Raw genomic sequence first — 27864 nt, 5'->3', positions numbered from 1 at the left:
GCTTGCCGCCGTCGCCTTCGCGTTCGCGTGTGTTTTCGCGCGAATGGGAATTTCTGCTGATTAGTGGGTGACTTACGGTGGTTTAGTGGGGATTAGGGGGATTAACGTGGAAGGGTGGGTTGGGACCGCTGCTCTGCCTTTCTCCATCCTAGGGGTGTCTAGTGATCCCAGGTCAGGTGAATAGGGAAATAAAGAGGGAGAGAGAGAAATCGATTGACAGCCTGCTTTACATATCGTTTTATTGAAAGGGGAAAAATCCGAATTCCCGTCATATGTCGCAACGTCGAATTGAAACAAAACGCCTTCGCCGCAATGGTACCGGTAGCACCACCTCGCGCCCATCGAGAGAAACAGCCCTCCCCTCTTATCCTGAAGACGTAGAACGGCAGTGAGGATGGGAGGAGTAGCGCGGTTCGTTTGAAACACGGTATTCTTGCACATTGGTTTGAAAGCGCCTTCTCAAGTGCTTTTACAATACTGAGCGCAGAAATCGCTGTGTCATTTTTTTTAACCTGGTAATTTTCAGCTCTGCTCCGTGCCATGATATATTTACTGTGTCATATTCTGTACAGTGTTTTATTTCATTTCTTATTTTATATCTGCATCATAATGAGTAATATACTAATTACCATCCACCCAAACGGAGGCATACGGCTACAAAGCAAAGCTGTACAGGTTCCACAGAAGATTCGCAGTTCTTGAACTGCGAACATTCTCTAAGCACATTAGAATGAATGTGCCGATACGTGTGCCATCGTTATTGAACAGCACAAAAATACTCGAATGAGAGGCGCAGCGTCGCAGGGGCGTCGCAGCCCCGAGACTCACGGTGGTGCACGGTAAGCTAAAGTTCTCTAATGGCCGAAATGGCTCTAGCGCTAGCAAAAAAAAAAACTAGACCTAAGTCCGATCTAAAGCAGCGAAGGGGAAAATTTGACGCCATCAGGATCATATTTTAGCCTATATGCGAGTAGCGTGGAGAGCAACGCAGAAAAAACAATCGCGCAAGTCTGCTCCCTACGAGAGACAACAGACAAACGCTTTCGGCACCTTTCCACAAGGAGAGAGGGGGGGGGGGGGGGAGGCGCCCGTGTGCTATGCGATGTCAGTGCACGTTAAAGATCCTCAGGGGGTCGAAATTATTCCGGAGCCCTCCACTACGGCACCTCTTTCTTCCTGTCTTCTTTCACTCCCTCCTTTATCCCTTCCCTTACGGCGCGATTCAGGTGTCCGCCGCATTGTGAGACAGACAGATGCTGTGCCATTTCCTCCCCCCCCACAAAAAAAAGAAAAAAAATCCATTCCAGAGTGCGTCGAAATCAGAGTGGCCGACCATTTTAAACACATTCATTGTCGGATTGCGGAACAAGAGCAGCTCCAGTCAGTGCTCAACTGCTCGTGTCCCTAGACCGTAACAATATACCTTTTCGCATTCGTCTCCTGATCGTCAACTGTAGTTCGTTAAAGCGAGTACGCACCCGACTTCTGCCTTCGAGGATGTCGAAAGGGTGTTGGTGTTGTTCAGGCGTCGTCGTGTCGAAGGAGTGGAATCGATTCCTATCGCCTTCGCCACGCTTCGTTTTTTTTGCATCGCCATCCCGTTACATGAGGCCAGGATTTCCTCGACGAAGGGCCAAGTCTTGGAGAACCAAGCATAGAACACATCCTGTGTTAGAAAGGTCACTGTGTCATTCCATAAAAAAAAAATTAGGGGCGATGAGTGGAATCGACTCAGAGAAAATGCATTCGCCTTTTCGACTCCGCTGATGTATTAAAGACAATCACGTTAAATATACTTTGGAAACACTTTGTATTCTGCATTCTTAACCTCTTTAGGCGATCTCGACCATGTCGGCGAGCTGCGTTCCTCTTTCGCTTCATTCGTTTCCTCGGCTTCTGCTTATCATAGTGCTGCGTCCTCCCGTCGCCTGATTCTTATATTCCACGCCTTAGCTTTTTGTAGTTCCGCATCTTCCTGCCGGTTCCGTCGCTTAACCTGCGCTTCAGCTTTTTACCAGTCCGCATTTCGCTCGCGCATGCGTTGCTTCGCTCCAGCGCCTGCTGCCCAACCTTGTTGCTTTCCGTCATCAATTTCGGCTGACTGTTGTTTTCACAGCATTACATTTCCTAGTGCGTTGAACCATGAGATCGCCTGATAGTGGTTGACTCTCTCGTCTGAGACATTATTAACGCGACAGCGTTAAAGGCCCCGTTGTCCAGAAAATTCAGTGTCGTCGTCGTCGTCTGCGTTGTGAGCGAAAAACCATGAGCATGGCTCTGGCAGTCGGTGCCCAGAGAGCAATCTAGGTGGCAGGTGGGCCATGGCAGTCGGTGCCCAGAGCACAACTTAGGTGGCAGGTGGGCCATCTAGGTCACGGGACCTTGCGGCTTCATCACAAGCTGTACACTGGAAAGTGAGAAAACTGCCCACTGTGGCATGTGGCAGTTAAATTAATTATTTATCGCTCGGGAAAAGCAACCTGGGCCAATCAAGGCCCACCTCTGTGAGCACCTGCCATTGCACTGCAGTGGCGCATCGTTTAACCGCTGCACCACGGCGCCAGGAAGGGGTATGAGGACTCCCAGGGATCTTTGAATGTAAAGTAGAGAATGAGCTTCTGCATATATAGCAATTAATTGTGCTATCGCATCGTACCCTTAAGGCGGGGCTTAAATGTCCCCTCCAATTTTATGGTTTATGGTTTATGGCGTTTAACATTCCAAAGCGACTAAGACTATAAGAGACGCCGTAGTAGAGGGCTCCGGATAATCTCGACCACCTGTGGCTCTTTAACGTGCACTGGTATTACACAGTACACGGGCCTCTAGCATTTCGCCTCTCTCGAAATGCGACCGCTGCAGCAGAGATCGAACTCGCGTCTTTCGAATCAACAGCCGAGCAGCATAACCACTGACTTACCGCGGCGGTTTTATTGATTTTAAATGTATAATTTTTCATCCACGGTGAAATTACTGCGGCTAAATTCGGCTTGACTGGGACTGGCCTTGTAAGAAATGTAGTGAGCACAAACTACCCGACGCACGTGCTGGCATGTCCTTTTTGGGACAGCCGTTGTTTTGGCTGCTTATCTGTGGAAGTTCAGAGATTGCACAAACTCTTTTTTTCGCAAGAGGGGAACTTAAATATTTTGTAACCTTCAAGGAAGTTTCATGCGACGACTCTTAACGTAGGACATTGCTTTTCGTACGTACAAAACGTGTTGAACACGAGTTCCTGCAAGGTACGAAATATTATCAGCCGATGTTCAAGGATCAAAATCTGAGGCGATTTCAATTTACATATTGCGATCATTTGTAAGACAAAACATTCATAAGGTAATCCTGTAGTAATTTACAGAGACCTCCTTTATTATTACATATATAAATTCATTTCTGTAACAAACGCACGAAGTATGAAAGAGAAAAAGGCAACAAGATAAAAAATTCTTCGGAGGCACTTAGATATTTGTTAACTGCGGGAGGGCGAAAGCCGTTTGCGACTCATTGCACTGATTTGAATTTGCCGCGCTTGAATTCATTTCACGACAGAGGAGAAGAGCAGCTGGCGCGAGCATGGCGCCACGTGACGTTGGTGGCGATGTAACGGACGGACGGTCACCGCAAATATGAGCCATTAAAGGCTATCGCCTTAAAAGACAATTTCACATGGTGAGGCAATGAAGCGAAAATAAGGAAATTGTGACTGCAGGAAGCAATACAGAAATAGAACTTTCAACACGTGCATTGAAGCTAAGACTGGCATAAAGCAGCTCTAGATTTCTGTAAGTTATTACGGTGAGAAGATGCTTACACCCTTGGGTGCAGAAAACATAAGAATGATGATATGAAAACCAGCGCTGTGGCATTAGCATTTTGCGGCACGCTGTCTCCAAATGAGCATTTTTCATTTTCACTTTTAATTTTTTTCTCAAAGCGCGTAGTGCTGTTTACACAAAAGCATTAATGCCGGCTACATTTCGAATTCCGGTTGCCATTTCCTGTCTAAAAAAAAGAATCGCTTTCTTGAACAATAAAAAGATATAGACTTTTTTGAAATTATATGGAGCGCCTAGGATGTCCCGTATGGTTCAGTCACTGCTTTCTTCTCTGATGGAGTGAAATGCTCTGACAAAGGGCACGTTAGCTGAATATTAGTGGCGACCACAGCTTAGGATGAAAACATTAAATATGTGCGCATAAATGTGTTTCCTTGAAGAATAAGGGGGAGGGGAATAAGGGGGGGCAGCATTTTCTTCATAGTAGAACATAATGCGTTTCCGAAAAGGCTAAGGCGCGTGCTTATCATGCCGTAAATGCAGACACTAGACGCGAAAAAAAAACTACACCACTAACCTCTCTTCCAGCTAGGAGCTGCAAGGTGTAAAAGATTTCAAGGCAGTGGCCGGGTCTGCCATTCCAAAAAGGTGGTTTCGAATTGTATTCCCTACTTCGCCTGAGCTCAAGTTCGAGATAAACTCTCGAGTGTTCAACGATGGCAGTGCGCTGAGGAGGCAGAGTGCCAACAACGTCCATTAGTTGGTTGTCCTGGTAAGTGGATGTTTGGCCAACGCGATGGACACTGTCCGGAGGCAGTTTAGTGCGTGCCGAGAATCAGGTCAGCGCTAAAATTTGTCCTCAACGCTTTGTTAACTCTTATTTTTAGGCCCAGAATGTGCGGCCTCCACGAACACCTAGGCCTTGTAGATATCAAACCACTAAACATGCGGCCTTGCGCTTTACTTTTTCATTTCCCAGGCTTACCTGAACGCTGTATGGCCACAAGCATTTCATTTCTGAGGAAATGCACTCTCCAGTCCATCTGGTCAAGATTTTTTAGCAGCAGGAAGACACTGGAGTCGCCGATTTGCTACGACAGCGACGGCAGAGCTTTCTGCTTTGGAGAAAGAACGCTCTCAACCAAAAAGGGACTAAAACTAGATGAGCCATTATTCTTTACGGGGGCGGAATGATTTACGACAGCCATTCCTGCTTTTCATGGACGATATGCGAGAGATTAGCATTCGGTTGCAAGCAAACCATCCTGTAGGAATGCAACTCCAATTAATATTGTCCTGTGCCAGCTGCGGCCACCCTATCCCCGCAAATTTATGAATCTCGCACGCCCACCTCACCTTCTGCCGTGCCCTGCTACGCTTCCCTTCCCTTGGAATCCAGTCTGTTACTCTTAATTACCATCGGTCATATTGCCTCCGCATTACATGCCTTGCCCAAGTCAATTCGTTCCTCTTGGTTTCGACTAGGATGTCCTTAACTCGTGTTTGATCCCTCGCCCACTCTGCCCGCTTCCGGTCTCTTAACTTTACACGTATCATTTTTCTTTCCATAGCTCGCTGAGCTGTCTTTAAGTTGAACCCTTTCCGTTAGCCTCCACGTTTCTGCCCTATATGTGACTACCGGTAAGATACAGCTGTTGTATGCTTTTTTCTCGAGGTATATATTGGTAAACTGCCATTCACGATCTGATAGAACCTGCCAAATGAGCTCCAGCCCATTCTTATTATTCTAGAATGGTGCGCAGCGCATATATGAGGGACAATTGTTTTTCGATCACCCGCGAAAGTGGAGTGGACAATAGATCTCGCTGCGCACATGCAGCAAAGATAGCAGACGACGCTCCTCCGTGTATCCCTTTATAACGTTATGCTAGCATTCAATATGGCGGTAGCTTCTGGCGGGTGGAGCTCCCCGGTAGAAGATTAGACTGAGTTTTTTGGAGTGTATAAGGCGTCCAGGGTACTCAAATGTGAGAAATAGAATCATAGGCACTTTTATTATTTACTGAGGCGCAAAAGTGCACTACGCAGAGCAACCATACCATGGCCCCTTTAAGCTCCGCCTTAACCCATATATGCCTAGAGTCCTACATTTAGGACACCGTTTTTTTTTTTTGCGCAGTAACTCTTAGAGTTAATTGTGTAAAAGCTTGCACCTGGCAGCGTAGGCTCAAAGGGGTCTAAACTTTTCCTCTGCAAGGGTGCGTTGTGTGCGTTCAGAATGATCCGCCAGTCTTCTCTGGAAACCATTTTTTTTAATTCTACCCCCAGTAACTGCATCGAAAACGAGCAAGAAAAACAAATAATCTTTGCGCATTTTCATAAGCAAACCACAGTGCGTGATGAATAATGTGATTTTAGAGTAGATGTAAAACGTTTGAAGCTTTAGCGCACATAACAGGTAGCGTGTTAGCAAATGCCCGGCATTGCAGGACAGCTCAAAAATAAGTGTTGAGAAAAATATTCCTGTCACTAAAAGGATGAGTCACTAAGCCAGTGGTGTGTGTGCGTGTGTTTACTCGCAGACTCTACAGAAAATCCTAGCGATGTCACGAAACGTAGTGTGACGTCATCAAGCCGCCGTATAACGCACACAGCAAGCCGAGCATCGGCACATCTAACGAACCTATACATGTCGATCGTCTATATCTGCTCATCACTGGACGACCTCCATACGGCGCTAGATTTCCCGACATTAGTGCCAAAGTTTTGCCGCAACAGTGTGTCGTACAGTGTTGCTGGTGCTGTCATACGGTTTCTCGTTGCATATAGCTTGCATGTGCTAGTCAAGTTGGAGGCAAGCTTGCGATAGGGATTCGAACGTGCGGCATATGCAGCTTCAATTGTATGCTTCCTAGACTTTCGTATCAAAATTGCGATGCAACCGTTCGTCGTACAGCGTTCTGGGTGGTGTCATACCTGCATGTGCGTGTGTGTGGGTGGTGTCATACATCGCGCAACCAATACGCAAACACAAACTCGTACAAAATAACTTTAATGCATGTACAAATGTTGCGCGCTGACAATGCACCCAAGGATAATAATTCTCACATTCCAACACGTAAGCTTCCTTGAGTGTCTCTGCTCAATTTTAATTTTATTACTTTTTCTTTTGTTTACCCGCTACTATCTGCCTACCTACCATGAGACACAAGGCCTCCCTTCCACTAAGTAGACCGAATGTTCGCCAGTGGTCTATAGGGTAGCGCTCCCGGCTCACGACCCAAGGAGCAGCGGTTCGCTTCCTGTTTCGACCAATTTCTCGTCAGCGCCATTTGTTTTCATTCTTACGAGTCACTACTAAAAGTGGTGGTTGATGTCACAACCCTTTAGACCAGTTAGCAATTCTGTACTGACGTCATCGCTGCTCCACTGTGTGATCGTTGTGGGATGTCATACGTCATCCGCTCCGTACAAATGGGAGCGCCGCGCCACCTGGCGCGGAGCCAATGAAAGAGGAGTGGAGGCGGCTCATGCAGAGCGCCGGAATGAGACTCCGCAGTGTGCACTCGGCCATCAGCGGATGCACTACCCTCCCCGGCGGGCAAGTCTGGACACGGGTCACGCGGTCCAACAGTCGCGTTAGTGGCTGCGTTTTTGTTCTGTGTGCAGTACAGTGAAAAGTAATGATGGGCTTCGCGCATTCTACGAGTGGTACAAGTTATTCTGCGCAAGAGCGTTGACAGAAGAATGCCGAGGCTGACGAAGACATGCAGCCGAAGCGAACGATCGAAGGCAGTGCCGTTTGGCAGCAGTAGCACACAAGGCGTCGCCTGCACGCAGTCAAAACGGAGGAGGAGCGCACAGAGCACAGAGCGCACAGAGTTTCGTTTCAAACCTTTAATCAGTACCCGTCCCGTCATTCAACGCAAAGCGGGAACGCACAAAAAAAGGCAGAACGGGGGAAACCTAACGCTGACGCATTACTGTCGCATGAATGTCATTGAACGCCCTCAGTATCTCTGCTTATTTTTCTATTCTCTTGCATGCTACTAACATTTTACTGCCTCATTTCTCACTCCAGAACACATATCCCATGCGCATGATCGTTTCGGTATCTCTAGCGAAGAAATTACTGTCGCGTTTTCCTGTGCCTCCTCCTCTTGCGACATATATCCTGTTCGTATGTTCCTGTCACTGTATATTTCAGTGCCTCGCCATCACTCAGAAGTCCCTTGCCAGGATCAGTGAGGTTTCCCACAGGAACGCTTGCGTATGCCAGACAGCCTCCGGTTTCATTGAGATATTGGTAGGCAAAACTTCCGTTGAATCTTATCTCAGCTGTAAAGTTGCACGTCTGTAAATCAGAGTGGGAATCATAAGAGAAATGCCACTGTTTCGAAACCTGTTTTCTGGCGACAGAAAATGTATGCTGTGGTGACTCTTATGAAAAAATTACGACTAACAACCCGCAAGGCTACGAACTTTTTGCTAGAAAAGCTTTTGCATACAGAGTGGCGCTTCACTTTAATCACATGTTTAGGAAAGGGAATCCCTTTTTTGTGCATGCTTTGTGTGATGTCAGTACTGTGGCCAGTGGCTGTTCTAGCTGGTGTCATATAAACATGAGGTCACTTCCTTTGCGGCGGTTGCTTTTGAGTACCTATCCCATCTTAAGATCAATGATTTGTGCCCACCAGCTACTGGATGAGATATGCGTGCCGGTCAGAGGGAACAAAGTGTCTATGGCAGTTTCCTTACTGTCCAGCCGACCAGGAGGGGGAATCGCCTAAGCATATGAGCAAATGAGAAAAAAAAAGACATGCTTTATATACCAAGTGACAAAGAGAAAACTGCAGGAATTATTTTCATTACTCACTACAGCTGAGCTGGATATGTCATACTTTCATGTTTTGAACACATTATCACTTTAAATTAGTGCACCATCCTAGGTGAACAAAATCGTGACCACGAGACCAACAGTATACAGCAGCAATACAATTAAAATATATTTTGTGGAGGGAGCGGAACCGTCGGCAAACCGAGACTGCGCACCGCCGACATCCGATAGCGTAGCCGTCGGATTCTGAACTCCGCTCGTCAGTCGAGAGTGCTGGGGCTAGCTGTCGTCTCTGTCAGCCGGGCTGCCGCAGCACACTACATATTCATATTTTATGCCCATAAGACTAGGTGCTCGAATTGGACCCTCTTTAGCGCTTCATATTGGCACACGCCCAAGTAGATAAGCGAAATGTGTGCTTTTGTGGCGAAGCCACGAGCACTGCACAGAAGACCTTGGTGAACAGCAGGCTCCTGAGCTTCGGGACCGCGATGATGAAACTACCCAGAACTTTACAAAAAATGTTACGTGACGGCAAGCAGAAGAACTAGACATAATGACAGATGGCAATGATATGATTTGTTGTTGTTGTTGTTAGCCTATCTAAAGATGACACGTACCCACACTGGGGGATCAGCCAAGAATAGGGTGGCTATTCACCTGAACGCAGTTAACAAAAAGGAAAAGCACGTGGGAGCGCAACACCGGTGAATTCTTCCTCATGAACAGAAAAGGGATGAGTGTTTTGATTTTAAAGTTTTAAGAATACTAATAAAGAGAGGGAATAAATATTAATTATTTAGTCAAAATGTAATAATTGATAGAAAAGAAAAGGTTGGAACACTTAGCAAGGCAGTCGGTGAGATTCTATCAGGAAATTTAGAACAGTGGTACAAACAGATCTGTGGCTGAACCCAAATGTGGTGGCGCCAAATGATAGCAAGAGCGGGCTGCTCAAACTAAGGCCAAGATGCTGAAGGGCTCCTCCAGCAACCTTTTTCTCAGAGAGTTGAATCGGCGACAATACAGCCAAAAATGTTCAATAGATTCAGGCTCACGGCAAAATGCACAAAGGGGAGAGAGCGCCAAACCCGACTTGTGTAAATAGAAATTTAGAGGGGGGATGCGGCAGCGCAGCCTCGTCAGTGATACTTCAAGCTGCCGAGAGCAACAAATTTTCCAGTTCCAATAATATTTAAGGTGCTCATAATCCGCCAATGTTAAAAGTGACGTGTCTTGCGTGCTTAAAAACACACGTCGCCGAAATCTAGATGCTGTAATATAAGCTGTAGCCGGGATTATTGGCAACACGGGGCCGCTGAGGGAAGCCTTTGCGAGATTATCAGCAATCTCATTTACTGTCACACTGCTGTGACTGGGAACCCATACTAAATGAACAAGGCTCAATTGCGGAGGAAGTAGGGATAAGAAAGTTGTTAAAATGGGACCGTCAACCTGTGCAGCGAGGGACGAACACAAAGATAAAGAATCAGTAATTACTGCAACTGCTGTAATAGAGGGGTCTAGCTTGCGTAGAGCAAGTACAACTGCTAGAAACTCTGCTTGAAAAATAGGGGTGAAATCTGGAAGGCGCAGAGAAAAGGACCAGTCTAAATGCGAGCAAAATATTTCCACACCTGCTTTTTCATTGCATTGCGATGCATCAGTGGCTATTGCTATATCTGTAGGTAGGGTCCTCAGATGATCTTCTAGAAGACCATTTAGAATACTCGGTGGCAAAAGTTTTGTATTTTTTGGGAATATGTCGTCGAAAACAATGTGAATAGCGGGCCCATAGCGAAGCGCAGGAAGGATATCATAAATGTTTACATCTAAAGGCTGAAGTAATCTTTGCACAAACACTACTTGAGGGGAATTGAAACGAGACCAGGGGACACCAAAAAAGGAGGTCGGCTGAGAACAGAAAATACTTTGTGAACGGTGTAAATGGGATTCATAGATCCTGAGGTAACTTTGCACAGTTAAAAATTGAAGTCGTGATAAGAGAAGCGGAATGCGGGCTTCAAGGTACAGCACATTGATAGGCACAAATTTTGGAAGGCCGAGGCACATGCGAAGTGCTTCCCTCTCTAAAAGGACGAGAGGGCGAAGTTTATATCTAGCCGAGCCTGAAAACAACACTGATCCAAATTCTAAAATTGGCCTGACATACATTATGTAGATCATTAATAGCGCATCTCTGCGCATGCCGTACCGGTGATGACATAATCTCCGTAACATGCCCACGGCACGAGCCCCTTTCGCCACGACATGGTCAATGTGAGGTCGCCACGTGAGTTTGTTGTCATAAATGACCCCTATATATTTTAGGGATTGAGCCTGCGGTATTATTTTTAACTGGCAAGTGAGAGAGACCACTACAGGAGTGAATAGAGAGAAAACAAGAGTGGCGCACTTGCCAACATTTAACTTCAGGTGTAATGTGCTCAACCAGTGCTCAAGTGTATTCAAATATGACTGCAACAGACCATACAGAGAATGTATTTCCGGCGCAGCAGCAAAAAACGCAATGTCGTCCGCATAGACGTAAGTGCGTACATGGCAGTGGAGAGGAATTGAGCTCAACAGAATATTAAAGAGCACAGGAGAAAGAACAGCTCCTTGCGGTACACCTCGCGTTTGTCTATACCTCTCTGAATGAACATCATTATGGACGCAAAAGAATTCCCTGTTATGAAGAAATGCAGATATCCATGCAACTATATAATCTGGAAATTGAAGAGACTGTAGTATATGTATCAGGATGGAGTGTTCTACACTGTCGTAAGCTTTGGCGACATCTAACGTAACCAAAGCCGCGACCAGGCGTTGACGAAGAGCAAGGAGAATTCTACTCTCAAGATCAGCATGTACATTCCATATCGAACACCGTGGCCGGAAACCGAGTTGGCACGGGCTGAGTATATTTTTGCGGTCCACAATGGCTGACACCCGAATTAGTAACACCCTTTCTATCAACTTTACCACGTTTGATGTTAAAGAAATTGGCCTAATATTATCCAATTCATAGCCTCCACCCTGATTTTTAAGTAAAGGGATCACCTTGGACAGCTTCCACTAAGAAGGTATCCAAGCGTGTTTGAGAGAGTAGTTTATTAGGTGCAATAAGGAGTTGGGAGACTCTTCAAATAGAATCTTGAGCATCTTTGTAGTAACACCATCAGTACCAGGAGCAGCAGCTGGCAATCTCTGGACAACTTGTGAAAGCTGTGATAGATTTACTTGTGAGGCATTATCATTTGGCACGACTGGTGCGAACAACAATGGTCGCAACGGTAGTAAAGACGAGAACCGCTTTTGCAGGTCTGTGGCTATTAATTCAACCGCCTGGATAGCTTCTACAGGTGACATAACTAATGACTGAAAATTATTAGAGGACATGAGCTGTTTCCTAGACCGTAGAAAACCGAATAGTGCACGTCGGTTGCCCGCCTTTGAAAGATAATCGAAGTGTTCTGAGTCATATTTTTCCTTCGCGCGAGAAACTGTGTGTTTAAAGGTGGCTGCAATAAATTTATAATCACTCCAGTTATTCGGACATTGGTTATGAAGAAGCTTTTTCCATGCTGCCTTCCTCCGCCTGTAATCTCTTGTACAGTCCGCATTCCACCAGTTAGAAGAATTCCCTTTTGTTGGCCTCACCAGGAACTCCGACTTTTTACGGGTTTCCTCTGTAGCCAGACATATGCTTGCTGACTGGTGGACCTCGGCGATGTTAGACACTGAAGCAAGGACAGAGCGCAAAGCCGTCTGAAATCTGTCATAATTTACATGTGACCGCAACTGAGAAGACGCCGGAGTAACACGACATATGATATCAAAATGAATAGGTATATGGTCACTTGATGTGCCGCTATCAACTGTCGACCAATTCGTTACGCCAATTCCAGGACTAATGAACGTGAGATCTAAAACAGATTGAGTGTGTGAGCGAAGATAAGTGGCCGATCCTGAATTTAAGCACATCAGGTTGTGATCAGTAACCCAGTCCCAAAGGCGCTTGCCGCATGTATTAGTCCTAAAATCCCACGACACATGGCGAGAATTGAAGTCCCCAGCCACGAGAACTGGGTTTTTACAGTTTACGAGTAAAAAGTCCAGAGGTCTAACATCCTGGACTCCATTGGGGGAATAACAATTCGCTATTGAAAATGGAGAGCACCCAGGAAGTACAAAGTCTAGTGCCAAAATCTCACAGTCAGGAAACATTTGTTGAAAAGATACCACAGCCCTGTGGCAAAATTTTGAAGAGACTAAAGTTAGTAAACCCCCGCCCCTTGACTGGCGGTCTAGGCGAAATGAACGGTAATTTCTGATATGAAAATGTTTGTCGGTTGAAAGCCACGTTTCTTGCAGAATTATGACATCCGGATTCAGCTGAGTAGAAATGCAGTGTAAATCTGTGGAAGCGGAAAGAATAGAGCGACAGTTCCACTGCAGAACTCGCAACGACGCTATGGTTGCGAAAGTCTAGCAGCAGCAACTGCCTGCTCCAAAATGGTATCCTTGGGTTTAGTGCCAAGCTGTTGCTTCTTTGATTTGGGCTGGGTGCCCAGAGAAGACAACGAATGAGACATGGGGGACCCACTGCGCTTAAGAAGCCGCGCATCAGGCTCCACCATCTCGGAATCATACATTGTATCAACATCCCTCGAAGTACCCGAGGTAGGTACAGCGGAAGGGACAGAAGTTTGTTCCTGGGGTTGTGATGCTACTGGAATTGGAGACCGGATAAGAGGAGAGGGAATTGCTGTCGAAAGAGGTGCCAAACTAGCCTACACGGCATGTGTAATCTGAGTCGCTAGAACATTTGTAAAGCACTTCGACACACTTGCGACAATCTTTTCTACCATTTTAGACATCTAAGCCTCCACAGCAGCCGCAATTGCCTGGGACAGCGTTGAGTCTAACATGACACCTTGCCGAGCGGTCACACCGGCATAACCGTGGGCACGTTCTTTGACCTCTGAAATAGCGTCACGGCGCTAACAGCGTTTCCTGTCAATTATTTCCAGAATTTGAATTTCCTGAGCTCGAGAGGGACAATTTGAGTAGTTTGCTCAGTGAGCACCACCGCAAAGGCAACACTTCTTATTCTTCTCAGTGCAGGTGCTCGTTGAATGACCATCCCCACAGTTGCAACACCTCAAGTTGGATTTGCAACCGCCGGCGCTATGTCCATAGCGCCAGCAGTTGTTACACTGCAGAGGCCGAGATGATAATGGGTCTACCCGAAAAATTAGAGGCCATGCCTTGATTTCAGAGGGGCAGGAAGTGCCGGCAAAGGTAGCAATCACTGATTCAGTGGGCATCCGCAAGTTGTTTACATCCCGGCTACAGCGGTGCACAGCAACAACACCTGCAGCCGACAGAAGCTCAAGAGTCTCTGCCGGAGACAGGGAAGAGTCTACGCCTCGTACAATACCTTTCGTACACGCCAGATGTGAAGGGATGAAGGAACTTACCCGAAGGGAGGCAAAGGATGAGGATTTTAGTAAATCTCTTACACAGGCGAGGTCTGGCGATCTGCACAGAATCCTGCCGCGTCCAAACTGGCGAACCTCTGAGATGGACTCATATTGAGAAGTCGCCGACTGGAGAGCAGCCCGAACAGCACCAGGGTTGTTCATCTTGATTGCACCACCATCCTTAGGCACCAGCGCGACAGGGATACTGCCGACACCACTGCGCAAAAAAGCTTCCAACGGTAGGAGATCAGTAGACAGAGAAGCCGACCAGAGGGAACTCCCCTGGCCGGGAGACTGGGTGGACATAGCCCGGGCTTACTGCCTTACCGCGCAAAGACGCAGAGAGAAAATGCCACAACCAGCCACCCGAAACTTAGCCGATCGTTCCCAGCAGAGCAACGATTTTAGCCACTGGAGACCGGCACTGGAGACCGGTCGAGGCGACCAAAGTCAGTCGTCCGCCGCTCCGTTCTTCTTCGAAGTACGTGAGGGTCCGAACCGGCCGTCGTAGAATCCCTTCACGGGCTGCGGGCCTAGCACGAGCACTCCTGCCCGCGCCACTGCCCGCTTCGTCGTCTTCCAGTCCGTCACAATACTAGAGGTAATACACTTGTAGCTCGCTAATTTGACCCCAGTTAATTCGAAAAACTGGACGATTGGGACCGCCCATCCAGTCCCGTCAAGCGCACTTACTACTCTGTGGCGTGACAGTCTCTTTAATTGGGAGAATTTTTGACCGCGCTTCGGATAATTCGACCTGGCGGTGGTGCTAGCATGTACGCAGGGCACTGTAGATTGTGCAGTAATGATATGAGTAGCGCTGGTGCCCGACCCAAACACGCTGTCCCTGTACTTGTCGGTGTGCTATTTAATAAGGATGCACGATGGCATGATGTTTTCTTTTGTGTGACGATCCGCCATTTTTTGTTGTTTGTTGTTGTCGTTGTTGTTGTTGTTGTTTCGTGCGCGTCGCGACTGGCGATAGCAGTGTACTTCGTGTTATTACAGCGCCTGTAATCGTTTTAGATCCCCTCGTGGGCGTCTACTCTGAGTGTTTTTTTTTTCGGGATATGTTTATTTGCGAGAAGACTGGAGGGAGGGGGGGGGGGCAGCCTATAGACGCCCTAAGCGTCCTAGAGAGCACATGTTTGGTCCAACAGACTGTGTCCGCGCACTGCGCCACTTGATGAAGTGCGAAAAATACGTATTACCTCATACATTTCTCTGACGAAGCAATGAACGATTAGTGGTTTTTCAACGTAAAGGTATGTTGATGTGGGATATATGGTCATGTTATTTTCTTGATCACTTCGACAACTCAATATGCGACTAACGCGGAGATTTTCTCCGGTTAAGTAAAATCTGAATTAACGATATTTAACGGGGCTTCGTTCAAAATTAGTACTATACGTGTTCTGAAGTCATGAAGATTAAATTCTCTTTGGAAGAGCCCTTCTCTAACATCAACAACGTGCTATAGTTCCTTGGTAGCATTATCCATTATGATAGTCGTCTGATGGTGTGATAGACTGCCAGTAAAACGTGCTTCGGGTAGTAAAAGGAATTTTTCATTTTTTCACGGCTACACGTTTTGTGAAATAAGCTGAAATTATCAAGCTCCAATAATGTCCGTACTGCCCGCTTAGTTGCTGAAATCATGGATCTCCAAAAATCTCTGGTTTGGTTCGATTTGAATTTTTAATTTTTGAAAATACTAATAAGGATTCGAATTTTTTTTACTTTTTTCCAAATAGCAGAATAAATGATGATTTTATCAGTAGTCCTTAAAGTTGCCATCCTAACTGCGACACCACCAGCCACTGGAATGGAGTCTGCCATTCACCAGCATACTGCGCACCCTTCCCGACCAAAGCGGTTTCAGCCTGGAGTCTCTCAAAAAATCTGAATACATTTACAAGGTGTCTCCGGCATGTGTAATTGAGGTAACAAAATAAACATAGAGTCAAATAATGGTCTTGGATTTAGAACTAAAGCTGAGCAAGTTTATAAATCATCTTACCTTTTTCACGCTTCTAATTCTACCTCGAATCAGAGATAGGTGCTCCCACTTCAGCTTCGCCACTAGATATGTAGCGTTGTTCAAGTTCAAAGGCACCACAAATGTTTTTTTCGATCTTGGCTTTCTTATCATCGGCACAGTAACATTCACGGGCAATTCAAATGGTCCTTCCAAACCGTCAGTTATATTCCACGTGAATACTTCCAAGCACTTTTTCGCCGACACACAAACGTTACTTTGCAGGACGGAGGTCATATTGTCGCAAGTGAGCGACACAACTGTCCCCATGATTGGGTGCCTAGGAAAAGAGACAAAGGCGTGGCCATGACATTCACTGTTACCATTTTTTCATCATAACATAAAAACAGCGCACACTTTGACAAAAAACAGAGAACAAGAAGGCGCTAGCCTAAACGTCTGCTCTATTACCCTTTTTTTTTTACTGCGGAAGCAGTAGTAATGTACATGCGAACCATTTCGTTCAAGAAAACTGAAACAAATCTCGCCGATTTTGCAAATTTGTAAGATTTCTACTATGCAGGAAATGGCAACGCCAACGTCGTTTAGCGTGGCTATGCGTCACGGGATCTGACTCTCGGAGCAGGTAGCTACAGCAACTCAACTATCTTGGCAGCCCACAGTCGCCATTACCACCGCAGAGTTATATGCATGCCAGTCCCCGGATGCGCGACCCTTCGGGCTGAAAGGGGACAGAGTGAAAACCACCTGCAACGTCTTTGCAGAAATTGATCTGACTGCAGGGCATCGAGAAAAATTGGCGCTCGAAATGGAGCTTTTTAGCATATAGCTTTCATATTGACTCACACAGTTAGTGGACTCGAACACTTTTCGACAATGGCAAATAAACCCATCCATTATACATATTCCGTGATAAGGAACACTTGACGAAATTCATGCCCAGGGAATCTGGACACAGGTCTCTAGCTTGCACGACTGCCACCACGTGAAGAGTAGCGCTGAAAATTCAAAATCACCAGGACACCAGGAAGGGGAAATAAAGAGCTTTAAACGGCATATCAAAACGCGGACGGCAAGAACTGTAACAATTCACTGGAGAAAAAGCAGACTCTAGACATCTCCTAATAGCTTTGTAAATAGTCCACGTAAATAGGTCATTATTTCAGCGTAATATATACCACGTTTAAAAAAAAAAGCGGTTTTGTGGCCTATGGGTTGCGTACTCACCTCGCAGTCTGATTGCCCTGAGTTAAATTACCTGTAACTTCACTGGAATTTTATTTCAATTCGTATGCATTGTATGATAATGTTTGCGGTTTCGTGTCATCACGAGCTTGTCATCACGATAACGTTCGAATGAATTGAGTTATAAGAAAAATAATGGCGGCATTTGAGCATCAAAAAATCTCGCAGGGGAAATCATGATGTCCATGTGGGGGGTAACTAGCTAATTAATTAGAGTAAAAAATTTCAAAACGGGGGCGTAGCCGGAGCAAAAGTGGCGCCAAATTTGAAAACACCGGAAGTGTGGACGGAGCAAATCATAGCGCCAAATTTGAAAACAAAGCGTGGCGCTAAGTTTGAACACTCATAAGGGGCAATGATGGAACTTGGTTAATTTAGGCAAAGAGGGGCGAAGAGGCGTCAATGCTTGCGCATTCCTCCAATGCGGGTGCCGCAGTGATCTCATAATTTTTTTTCTTTCATGCCATGGTGACGTCATCTGGGATTTTTCGTTTATGAGATTTTTCGGTCAACAACGCGGGGTTTCATTGCCGATGAACCATGGAATGTTTTCGCATTAAAACAAATTGAACCATGAAGATGACACATTGTGCAGTGTGTGGTAAGTCCGTAGAAACAGTGAAACGTGTTCTACTGGAATGTAGCAGTATCGATATAGATGTCAATAAAGGCACAGTCACTCTCATTGATGTTCTAGGACTCATAGGCAACTAAGGTAAAGTGAATGAATAGCGGCAGACATTATCAAAAAACGACTGGCAGATTCGTGGCTCAGAAGCAGGGCGATGACGTCAGAATACAAGTTATGAATTCAACATTTTTCAAAGGTAAAATCAGTAAAACTTACATCTAAAGAAAAATGGCGAATTCAGAGAGAATGCGGCAAAATTTCAAAAATAGTATAGAGAAATATAAAGAAAAATTGGAAGGGACACTAGCTCCGCCTTAAGGGTATGACGGAATAGCTTCGATGGATGAATGCAAATACGTGCGGAATTGGTCATTCTCTACTCTACATTCATCGATACCTGGGAGTCCTTATGCCGCTCCGGGCGCAGTTGTGCAGCGGTTAAGCGCTGGGCCACTGCCGTGGGATGGCTGGTGCTGCCATCGGTGGGGCTTGTGAACCCTCGTTGCTCTTTCCTCGTTGCAACCTCTCGCGGCCAACCAATAATATAAAGGGACACTGAGGAGAACTCTATCATTTTTTTTTTGTTAGCAAAATCTGATAGTTCGGCATTACATGGCTTTGTTGCCGCTTGTCCGGGCGCGAAAGATGCCTTTATTTCAAAGAAATTTGGATTCGAAGATGAAAAAGTTTTTCCCGCCGCTCTGATTCAAACTCAGGGAACTCTTATGACGCCACGGCAACTCTTATGACGTCTCAGAACGGAGTGACGTGGAACGTGACGTAAACGCAGACTCCGTGATTTCTGACAGCTAGCGGTGCGGTGCGCAACCTTCCTTTGCCAGCCTCAGAGATTCGTGGTTTCAATGAGGTAAGGAAAATTCCTCCAAGGTGGCGCCTCTTGTCCTAGGAAGTCATCACGCTTGTACTTGCGAGATTGGCCTGTGGCGGCGACACCTGTATTTTGGTCCTTGCTATTTTCTACATTACAAGAGCTTTGTTTTCAGTAAGAGTCGCGTTTTTGTGATCAGGAGCTGCTATTCTATCGATACAAGCCAACTTCAATTTCTCAGTGTCCCTTTCAACTTCAGTGTCCCTTTAATTGCCACCTGTCATGGTGGGTAGTTTGCTCTCAATCCGGTATGCAGGTTGTGATCACGCCGGAAGGTATTGTGACCTAAGTAGCCCACCTGCCCCCTGGGTTGCTTCGGTGGAGATTATTAAAGGATTTTTTTAAATTTTTACTCGCGGCCGAGCATGTCGGCTTTTCTGCGTAACAAGACCCTTAACGCTCCCGCATTAAAAATAATACCGAGCATGGTGGCACATGCCGCCGCTCTGTTTCAAAGGGGACTGTTCACCCAACCATTCATTTATCTATCATCCGTCCGTCCATCCATCATTCATGCGCCGGGCGCGGCTGCTTCAAGCCGCGCTCGTCTGCGTATTGCAAAGTTCGCGTGCGCTCTACGCCTGCGGTACGAGAGGCCAGGATGCTCGGGGTTGAGCTTTTGGCTGTAGATCTCGGCCGAAACTTAAAGCTCTTCTTTCCGCGGTTCCACGCGGCAAAATAAGGGAAACAAGACGTGCCGCTTACCCCCTCGTAGTTTGGGTTCCTCGTGTGTGTAATATGCGGTTGTGCAAAGTAGACTGTGAACTTTCCTAGCTCTATCTATTAGATCACTAAAAGTTTAGTGTCTGTAAATAAAACCTGGCAAAAGCTTAAAAAGACGCCAAATGCTCTTTCTCTCTTTATTCTTGCAGCATACGCACTTTTAATTTTTTTTCTTCGGCCACTTTCTCTGTTTTAATGCGTCGAGATGAAAATATAATAGTCCTGGTGATTGAGGCCATTTCTATAAGTAAACTGATGGATACTGGGAGCACGGTAGCTTTACTTCTTGAATGCGTATCAAATACGCATGTAATAAGCTGTTTGCCAACGCGCCTTCAGCGTGCCCGGCTAAGGTTATGGTTATAAATGCTACTAAGCCGTCTTGTTTCATTAATACAAAAGAGGTGAAGGTCCAATTTACGTTAGTATTCATTATAAATACGTTTCTGTACCCACGCGAGTCACCGTCTGCTGACGCTCATCAAGTTGCAAGTAGCAGACGACGCACCCATCCCAAAGCGACGGCAGCGCCACCGCCTAGGCGGCAGCCGTTTTAGGTCCGCTCTGATCCCTGGCGCGCCGCCGCTGTTTTCCAACTGCCCTTATCTAAAAACGTTGGCCGGCAGCTGCTCCGCACCACGTGACCAACCACGTGACCAGCCACGGAGCTTAAGGGCAGCCACGCAGCTCAATGGGTGCCTCGATATGCGAGCTTAACGTAGCTATCGCTACAAAAGACAACTAAGCGAAACGAAGTTGTTGCTGTTGTGGTTGTCTTCAAACGAAAATGGTGTATAACATCTGTGAGGCATTAACCTAGACACGGGCAGTAACTCCCTGATGTACAAATACGTTTACCTGATGTTAATGTACTAATTTCTCGTTTATTCTTTGTTATTATAATTCCATCACCCAGTTAGCAGAATGAGGAGCACGCAAGTTTTGCCAGAGCAGGCACCAAAGGCGATTGAAGCCTAAAAAACTTTGTGCTTCATTAGCGCGTTCCACCTAAGTGTTCAAAAGGCTGTCAAAAATTAAATCCACATAATAAAGCGCCAATTCTGAAATGGGCGCCTACCATGAGCATGAGTGACTTAAGTTGCGGGGTCGCGTAGTCTGTAGAGCCATTGTGTACTGTGCCGCGCTCTCCAGGTGTTTCGTGTCGTTATACAGGATTTCTGTGAGCAGCAAAAAGATATTGGGGGAACCATGCGCATAACGCATTCCCTGTTAAAAATAGTCTACGTACTCTCCCGATCGATTGTGTCCTTCTGTCCAGTAGGTGTAGTTTTTGGTCAGACCCCACGATGTTACGTTTGATGTCGAATTCAGGTTCTCGATGTATTTTTGCGCTTCTGCATACAAATTCACCCATGTAGAATCACCTGGCAGAAAAAAAACAGCATCGTAAAAATGAGGGGCAACATTATTCACCTCAGCAAAACTTACCGTCGTTTATCTCTGGCGACACTGGTAAAGGCTGCATAAAGTTTTCTCGCAGGCCTGTACTTTGGATGTTACCAGTTTGTGCATTTCCTGCTTGCAGAAAGAACACAGCAACATCACCTGCGTGCATCTCACAAGAGGCAGTTGTCTTTTCTGTTTTCTTTTACACGTCACTTGAAACTGAGAGATCATATCAAATACTGCCACATTCTCACTGCCGCTGTAGCCTTTTTGGCAGACAAGGCGAAGAGAATTGCAGTCTGCGTACAGAAACTGATGGCCTGTGGTTATGTTTTCGTTTTCTTTTTCAGCCAAAACAAATAGCTTATTACATCAATGACGCACACAGAAATTCTATAATTCTTACACTTATCTTTTGGATTGTTTTAATTTTTCTACAGAAAATCCTATAAGAGGACCTATCAGCGTGACTATTTTTGCCATGCATATGAAGGAAGCCAGCAGCCAAGTAAACCAAGGTAAGCATAGAGAAGTGTTTTTTTTTTCAGCTTTTGCTGTTGATTCAACGGGAACTTTGAAGCTTAATTATGATGAATTCACTTTTACAATTCAGTTTGTTTTAGATCATCCATACACCAGATAACTTTTTTCACTGAACGCAAATCTCTGCTTTGTAGGATAGGACCTAGCAACCTATCCTTCACTTGCTTACACCGTGAATGTGTACAGACTAAAGCAGATTTGTTTACAGCGCTCGGCCGGTGCTCCGCGCTCCAACTTGATATGATCTAAACTTTCGCACTGAAGTCGAGACAACTGCGTTTAGAGATTACAAGGTAGAAAATTCCGTTTGCAGGCACCCGTTTGGTTCAGGCAACAAAATCTTCAAGGGTCGCGCTGGTGTCGACTCCAAAAATTTCAAGTTCGAAAACTGAACATGTGTGCAACTGCCCTCCGAGAGTTTGTTATGGGGGAAGTAAAAATCGACTTCAAATGCTGGATGGCCTCTGCACAAAGCGTCCCTGTGCTTGCAAGCAGGCAATCATGATTTTTTAACACTCAACGTTACTAACCTTCCGTTGCGAGAACCTGCAAAAAAAGATAAATTCGTCTCCAATTAAAATGGTTAAGTGCATAACATTTGGTTAAAACTTGGTTGAGTTTACCTCATTTATTTCACTGTGTAACTGGTGTTTTAAGCAGTTTCAATTGAAACTGTTCAAAGCTCTTCATACTGAGCTGCAAAGCTTATTTTGGTGCCCTGTTTCACATTAGCCCTTTCAGGCTTCATTCTTACTTGACTCCCGCGATATCAACATGTCTTCACGCTGCCACAAAGCATGAGTTCTGTTCAGAAGCGCAGACCTTTTAACATATAAGCTTGCTCATGTGTCGAGGAAAAAAGAACTTCACATATTTAAGGACTTACTTCAATATTTGCAAAAATCTGGGATTATTGGCAAAGAAAACGAATAGTTACTGTAGAAGAGGCGCGGTAACCTTCGACGTATTACAACATCCGCCATGGGCGGCCCAGTGGCTGTGGCGTTCGGCTCCTAAGCCAAAGGCAGCAGGCTCGATATACCGACCACTGAGGCCGCGTGCGATTTCGATGCAGGCAAAATTTTTAAAAATTTAGGGGCGATCAATTGGACTGATGCTGTGGAAATGCGATAGCGTGCTGCTTTCCCTCGCCAATCTATTCCTGCTTCGATTCTATTCCAATTCTTAGTTCGTTGTATTTCGCTCACCAATCTATTTCCGATTCTATTTCAATTCCGACTACACAACTACGCAAAACATGCCATATTCATAGATTGCGGTAAGTCCTCATAATACTACAGGTGCACTGGAAGGAGTGCACTGATGACCCTTTGCACCCTTGGTGAGGACCACAAACTCTGACAGGTCATGTCACCAGTATGTGGTCACGTAACCTAATTACAACATCAACACTCAGGCCGCAAACTTAATATTAGCAGCTGTGTTATAAAAGCAATATATCATGGAGGAGCAGAGGTGATGGCATGGGGCAAAATATTTAGCAAAACCACCTCTTACGATCAACAAAAGGAGTCCCACGACGGACATCGTTCGTGGCTTGATGTAGGCAAAACCTGAGAGAAAAACACAGTGGGTAACTTATCTTGTCACACATAGTTATTTGACAATCGTTGGACATGAACAAAATTACAAACAACTCTTGTCCCGACTAAAGGCAATACAAACAAAACATTAAAAAGAAAGCATGAAGCAGCCAAACAAAGCATAAAGCAGTATAGTAAAAGAATGACCTAAAACAAATAAATGCAATGCGCTTTATAGCGGACGAAAAATTGGGAACGACTGCTACCTCATCCGGGAACAAAGCCATTCTTCAAGTGTTCGTGGAAATAACGAAAAATTAAAAATGACTCGAAATGTTTGCTTTTTTTTCATTTCCGGTCTGCGTCCGCATTTTCGCGTTTTACGTAAATAACTTAAAAGAGAAATTTAGTGCGGTCATAGAATTTTGGAATCGTCTCGCCTCTTGAGAATATTATGAGGGTATATTAAATATCAGATTTTTTCGCTTCCATATTTAAGCTATTGTTGCTGTACAAAACATGTAAAAAATGGTAGGGTTTTAACGTAGCTATCCCGAGTAGACGTGAAGCATGCGTTTAGCCTGGTTGGCTGATGGTTTCGCTTTCCGGGCGACGACATTCATCATCATCATCACTATCATCCCGACTAGCCCACTCCAGGCCGAAGGCCTCTCCCATATCTCTCCAATTCACCCTGTCCTAAGCCATCTGCGGCGACCCTATCCACGCTAACTTCTTAATCTCATCCGCCCACCTAACCTTCTGCTGCCCCCTGCTACGCTTGCCTTCTCTTGGAATACACTCCGTTACCCTCAAGGACCAGCGGTTATCTTCCCTTCGCATTACATGCCCTGCCGAAGCCCATTTTTTCCTCTTGATTTCGACTAGGATGTCATTAACCCGCGTTTGTTCCCTCACCCACTCTGCCCGCTTCCGGCCTCTTAACGTTACACCTATCATATTTCTTTTCATGGCTCGCTGCGTTGTCCTTAACTTAAGCTGAACACTTTTCGTTAGTCTCCACGTTTCTATACTGTGGGTGAGTACTGGTAAGATACAGCTCTTTTATAGTTTTCTATTGAAGGATATTGGTAAACTGCCATTCATAGTCTCAGAGAACCGGCCAAATGCGCTCCATCCCATTCTTATTCTTCTAGTTAATTCGCTCTCGTGATTCGGATGTGCAGTCTCTACTTAATCTCATAGACGTATTCCCTTACCACTTCCGACACCTCACTACCACCCTTGTTCTCTTCCGAGACTGTTGAACATTGCCTTTGTTTACTGAATGTTAATTTTAACACCTACCGTTCTGCTCTGCCTGTGCAACACATTAGCCCGTTACACGTAGTGACACGGGCAGGGGCACTATTTTTCGTTCTTTTTATTGCCCCACAATAATTTTTGTCTAACACATTGATCATGCTTCGCAGTTCACCGCCTGAGTGACTTAGCAAGGCAATGCCATCAGCGAGTCGCAAATTACTTATGCATTCTTCATCAACTCTTATCCCTAAATGTTCCCAATCCAGGCCTCGGAACACCTCCTGTGAACAGGCGGTGAATATCATTGGCAAGATCATGTCTCCCTGCCTTACACCGTTCCTTATTGGAATTTTATTGCTCAGTTTATGAAGGAGTATGGTAGCTGTGCAGTCGTTATAGATATCTTCCAGTGTTTTCACATAAGACTCTACTACACCCTGACTCCGCAATGGCTGCATGAATGCTGAAGTTTTGACTGAGTCAAACGATTTCTCGTAATCAACGAAGGCTATAGATATAGGGGTTGGTTATATTCTGCGCATTTATATATCGCCAGATTGATAGTGTAGATATGATCTATTGTGGAATATCATTTACGAAAGCCAGCCTGACCATTTGGTTGATTAAAGTGTAAGGTTACCCCGACTCTATTAGCGATTACCATAGTAAATACTTTCTAGGCAACGGAGAGTAAGCTGATTGGTCTGTAATTTTTCTAGTCCTTGACGTCTCCTTTCTTATGGATTAAGATAATTGTACCGTTCTTCCAAGCTTCTGTAAGCTCAAGGTCATAATGCATTTTGCATTCAGTGTTGAGACGATATTAGCCTCAGGTTAGGCTCTGATCTAGGAGCTGATCTATCTATTCGCGTTGCAGATCCAAGTTGATGAGGATGACGATGTGCAATGCACAGCGCGTGGGTGCATTGCAGTTTAACACGGGGCATGATCGGCTGCGGGCATAGTTCGGGCCTGTGATTTGGTTCATGGGGCTCATTGTCGCTCGGTTATGCCGGAACAGAGTGGTCGTGTGTGCCCCCTATATATCTTGGCGTTCCACTTGATGCATTTAAGTCAAGCGCATATTACAGGAAGGAACAGGTTCCGGCCGTTAAGCGCTATGCTCAGAGCTTTGTAACACATCAGCTTTCGATTCTTGTTTGTGCTCAGGCCTGCAACACATTTCTGGCAACAAGCTTGTATAATGTACTGCAGGTCTTGCACTCCGCTAGACATTAAAATCCATCGTTTTCATAGAATATTTGTGACTTTTATTCGGGCATTCAATTTCGAGCCGATGCGACCTTATAATCTTTTCAGGTCTGTTTGTTCAGGAGGATTGGGCTTCGTTCTCCTCTGAGACATTTAGTTGCCCATTTATTCTTTTTTCGTGACTGTTCCCATCCGAATGTTAGAGCGTTCTTGCAGTTTAACTTCGAGACCCTGTGTCCAAAATTAATAGTTTCTTTACATATTACTGAGCACCACCTAGGCTTTATGCAGGAAGGTTGTGCATCTGTGCGTTTTTTTAAAGCTCGATTTTCTAACCATTACTTACATTCTGTTTCGCGTAATAAACAATTCAGAGATTAATTAACAATGCTGCTTCCACCGCCATCGTACCGCTTTGTGTATTTTGGCCTCAAGGGCAATGATGTGTTAACTCGAGTGTTCAAAATGCCTATTGCTTCGTGCAACAAGACTTTTTTTTTTACAAATCACACACCGAAGCTCTACCTGTTAACATGTGGCTCCATAGGAAAATATTTTTCTACCTTGTGTTAACTGGTTTCTGTCCAATGTACCTGAAACCATTGAGTACTGATTTATTAACAGCAAGCATGATATTTTCTTTTGGGATGTGGCCCAAAGGACGCTAAATAAAGGCTTTGTTTTAAATTCCTACAGTGTACGTTACATTGCAGCTACTCAACCTGTTTACGACTCTCATAGCCTGCAGAAAACGCGCATGTTAGACCACAACGTGACCCTCTTGTTTCACCCAGAAGCCATTTCAGCCGAATGATGCTCCAACTCAGGGACATTTATGTTGAAAGGGACTTTCTACCGGACTTGTTTCCGCTGTTCATGCGGTGCCTATCGTTGCCGCCCTTTTAGTTGTGTTTTCTTCTGTCAAGCTACTGCAGTGCAGTCAATAGCTGAGTGCTTTGTAAATAATTTGTATATATCCCCTTCCTGTACATACCTTAACCTCATGCAGTAAATACCACGCGGTAAAAAAAAATGCGGCTACAGCATAGTGCCCTTGTGCAGTGGCCAACGAGCTTAACGGTTCACGCAACCGCGGACTCGAAACCCAGTCGCAGCAATATTTATTTCATTTCTCCATGGGCTGTTGCTATGCTAGGCTTTGCCAAGGTCACCCTCAAGGTCAAGCTTCACACAAACTCGGTGAGCCGGTTAGACCTCGTGAAGTAGTGCTTTCGCACCGAAATATTTTTCTGCGCGAGAACAGCATCTGCTACTCTATACATTCGCTGACCTTCAAGAGGTCATTGATTTTCTAGAGTTTCGTTAAAATACTGAAATTTTATTTATTTAGCAATTTCGCAAAAAAATAATTGCATTAATCCGAATACTTTCACCGCATGTCATGTAGAGGTGTACCTCTGGGAGGCAAGTTTCCGCATAAAGTGCATCCGAGACAATACTTTTCCGGTATGTGCAATGCCCTGAGAATTATACGACGCTTCTAACAGCTAACAAAAGGTCTTCCTTTCCAAGGCGGCTCTCCGCCTTTTCTCCTTTCTGTCTCTCTCCCTAGAAGCACTGAAACACGTGGCCGGGGTGCGTACTGCCGAACCGTATTGCCGCGAAGGGTTGCGAAGTTTGTACCTGCTCAAAGCCGCTCGCATGGGACTTTATCTCTTTTGCGTGTGACGCAAGATGCGACCACATTTATGTTGCGACCGCAGCCACGCGGAACTGCTTCAACGTTGTTCGAGATTGTTGCGGTTGTTTTCGCGCCACAGCTGGAAAGTTCCTTATAAAGGGCCAATGAAGAAAACCTCATACGTTTATTCTTCTCAGTGCAAATTGATTCTCTGGTTCCCACTGGCTACGTTGGCGTTTTTCCGGCAGCGAAAGGCGCACTTATTCGCGAGAAAATGAAATTTGAAACTTTTCCCGCCAGCTAATTGAATTTCGTGACGCCCTAACGAAAAAGGACTAGTTGCCTTTGTTTTGAAGTGAATTGGATCCGCGCCTAAAATTTGGTGTCGACGCAGGCATTTTGCTCGCGAAATTATCCAGTGGTGGCGACACCTGTATTTTCTTCTTCAAACTTTTCTTGCGTACAAAACAACCGTTTTCGGAAAGACTGGTCTCTTTGGAGTTAGAACGCAGTGCCTTATTGATATAGGCCAACTTCTTTTATAGCGAAAACTGTACTTTACGACCAAAGCTGCAAAAATGGGGCCATCGCTGAAGCCTTCACCTCAACCTTGAATGAATAAATAAATAATGCCGCTACTGGGATTCTAACCCGCGGCGCCGCGAACAGGTAAGCTTCGCTGGCCACTGCACGAGAGCAC

The 27864-nt window shown here is 45.5% G+C and overlaps 1 protein-coding gene across 1 annotated transcript; it reads right to left on the bottom strand.

Moving 5' to 3' along the window:
• Positions 1-7649: 7649 nt before the first annotated feature.
• LOC144130369 (uncharacterized) lies at positions 7650-21046 on the bottom strand. Its single transcript, XM_077664295.1, has 4 exons — positions 21000-21046; positions 20800-20935; positions 16084-16381; positions 7650-8091 (listed from the first exon to the last, which is right to left on the bottom strand). The coding sequence occupies exons 1-4, from the start codon at positions 21034-21036 to the stop codon at positions 7867-7869; spliced, it is 696 nt and encodes a 231-aa protein (XP_077520421.1). The 5' UTR covers positions 21037-21046; the 3' UTR covers positions 7650-7866.
• Positions 21047-27864: the final 6818 nt, after the last annotated feature.

The sequence above is a fragment of the Amblyomma americanum genome, chromosome 4 (genome assembly GCF_052857255.1).
Source record: "Amblyomma americanum isolate KBUSLIRL-KWMA chromosome 4, ASM5285725v1, whole genome shotgun sequence".
Lineage (NCBI taxonomy): Eukaryota > Metazoa > Arthropoda > Arachnida > Ixodida > Ixodidae > Amblyomma > Amblyomma americanum.
Note: the sequence above shows the minus strand (reverse complement) of the source record. Positions and strands in the feature narration are given on the sequence as shown.

What these genes read in the sequence shown, in the direction of transcription:
- LOC144130369 (XM_077664295.1), bottom strand. Translation starts at nt 21,036, where the DNA reads ATGCAGCCTTTACCAGTGTCGCCAGAGATAAACGACG. An exon ending in GTCGCCAGAGATAAACGACG is followed by an intron (nt 20,936 to 20,999) that starts GTAAGTTTTGCT and finishes TTTTTCTGCCAG; the next exon opens with GTGATTCTACATGGGTGAAT. An exon ending in GGACACAATCGATCGGGAGA is followed by an intron (nt 16,382 to 20,799) that starts GTACGTAGACTA and finishes CTCTTTTCCTAG; the next exon opens with GCACCCAATCATGGGGACAG.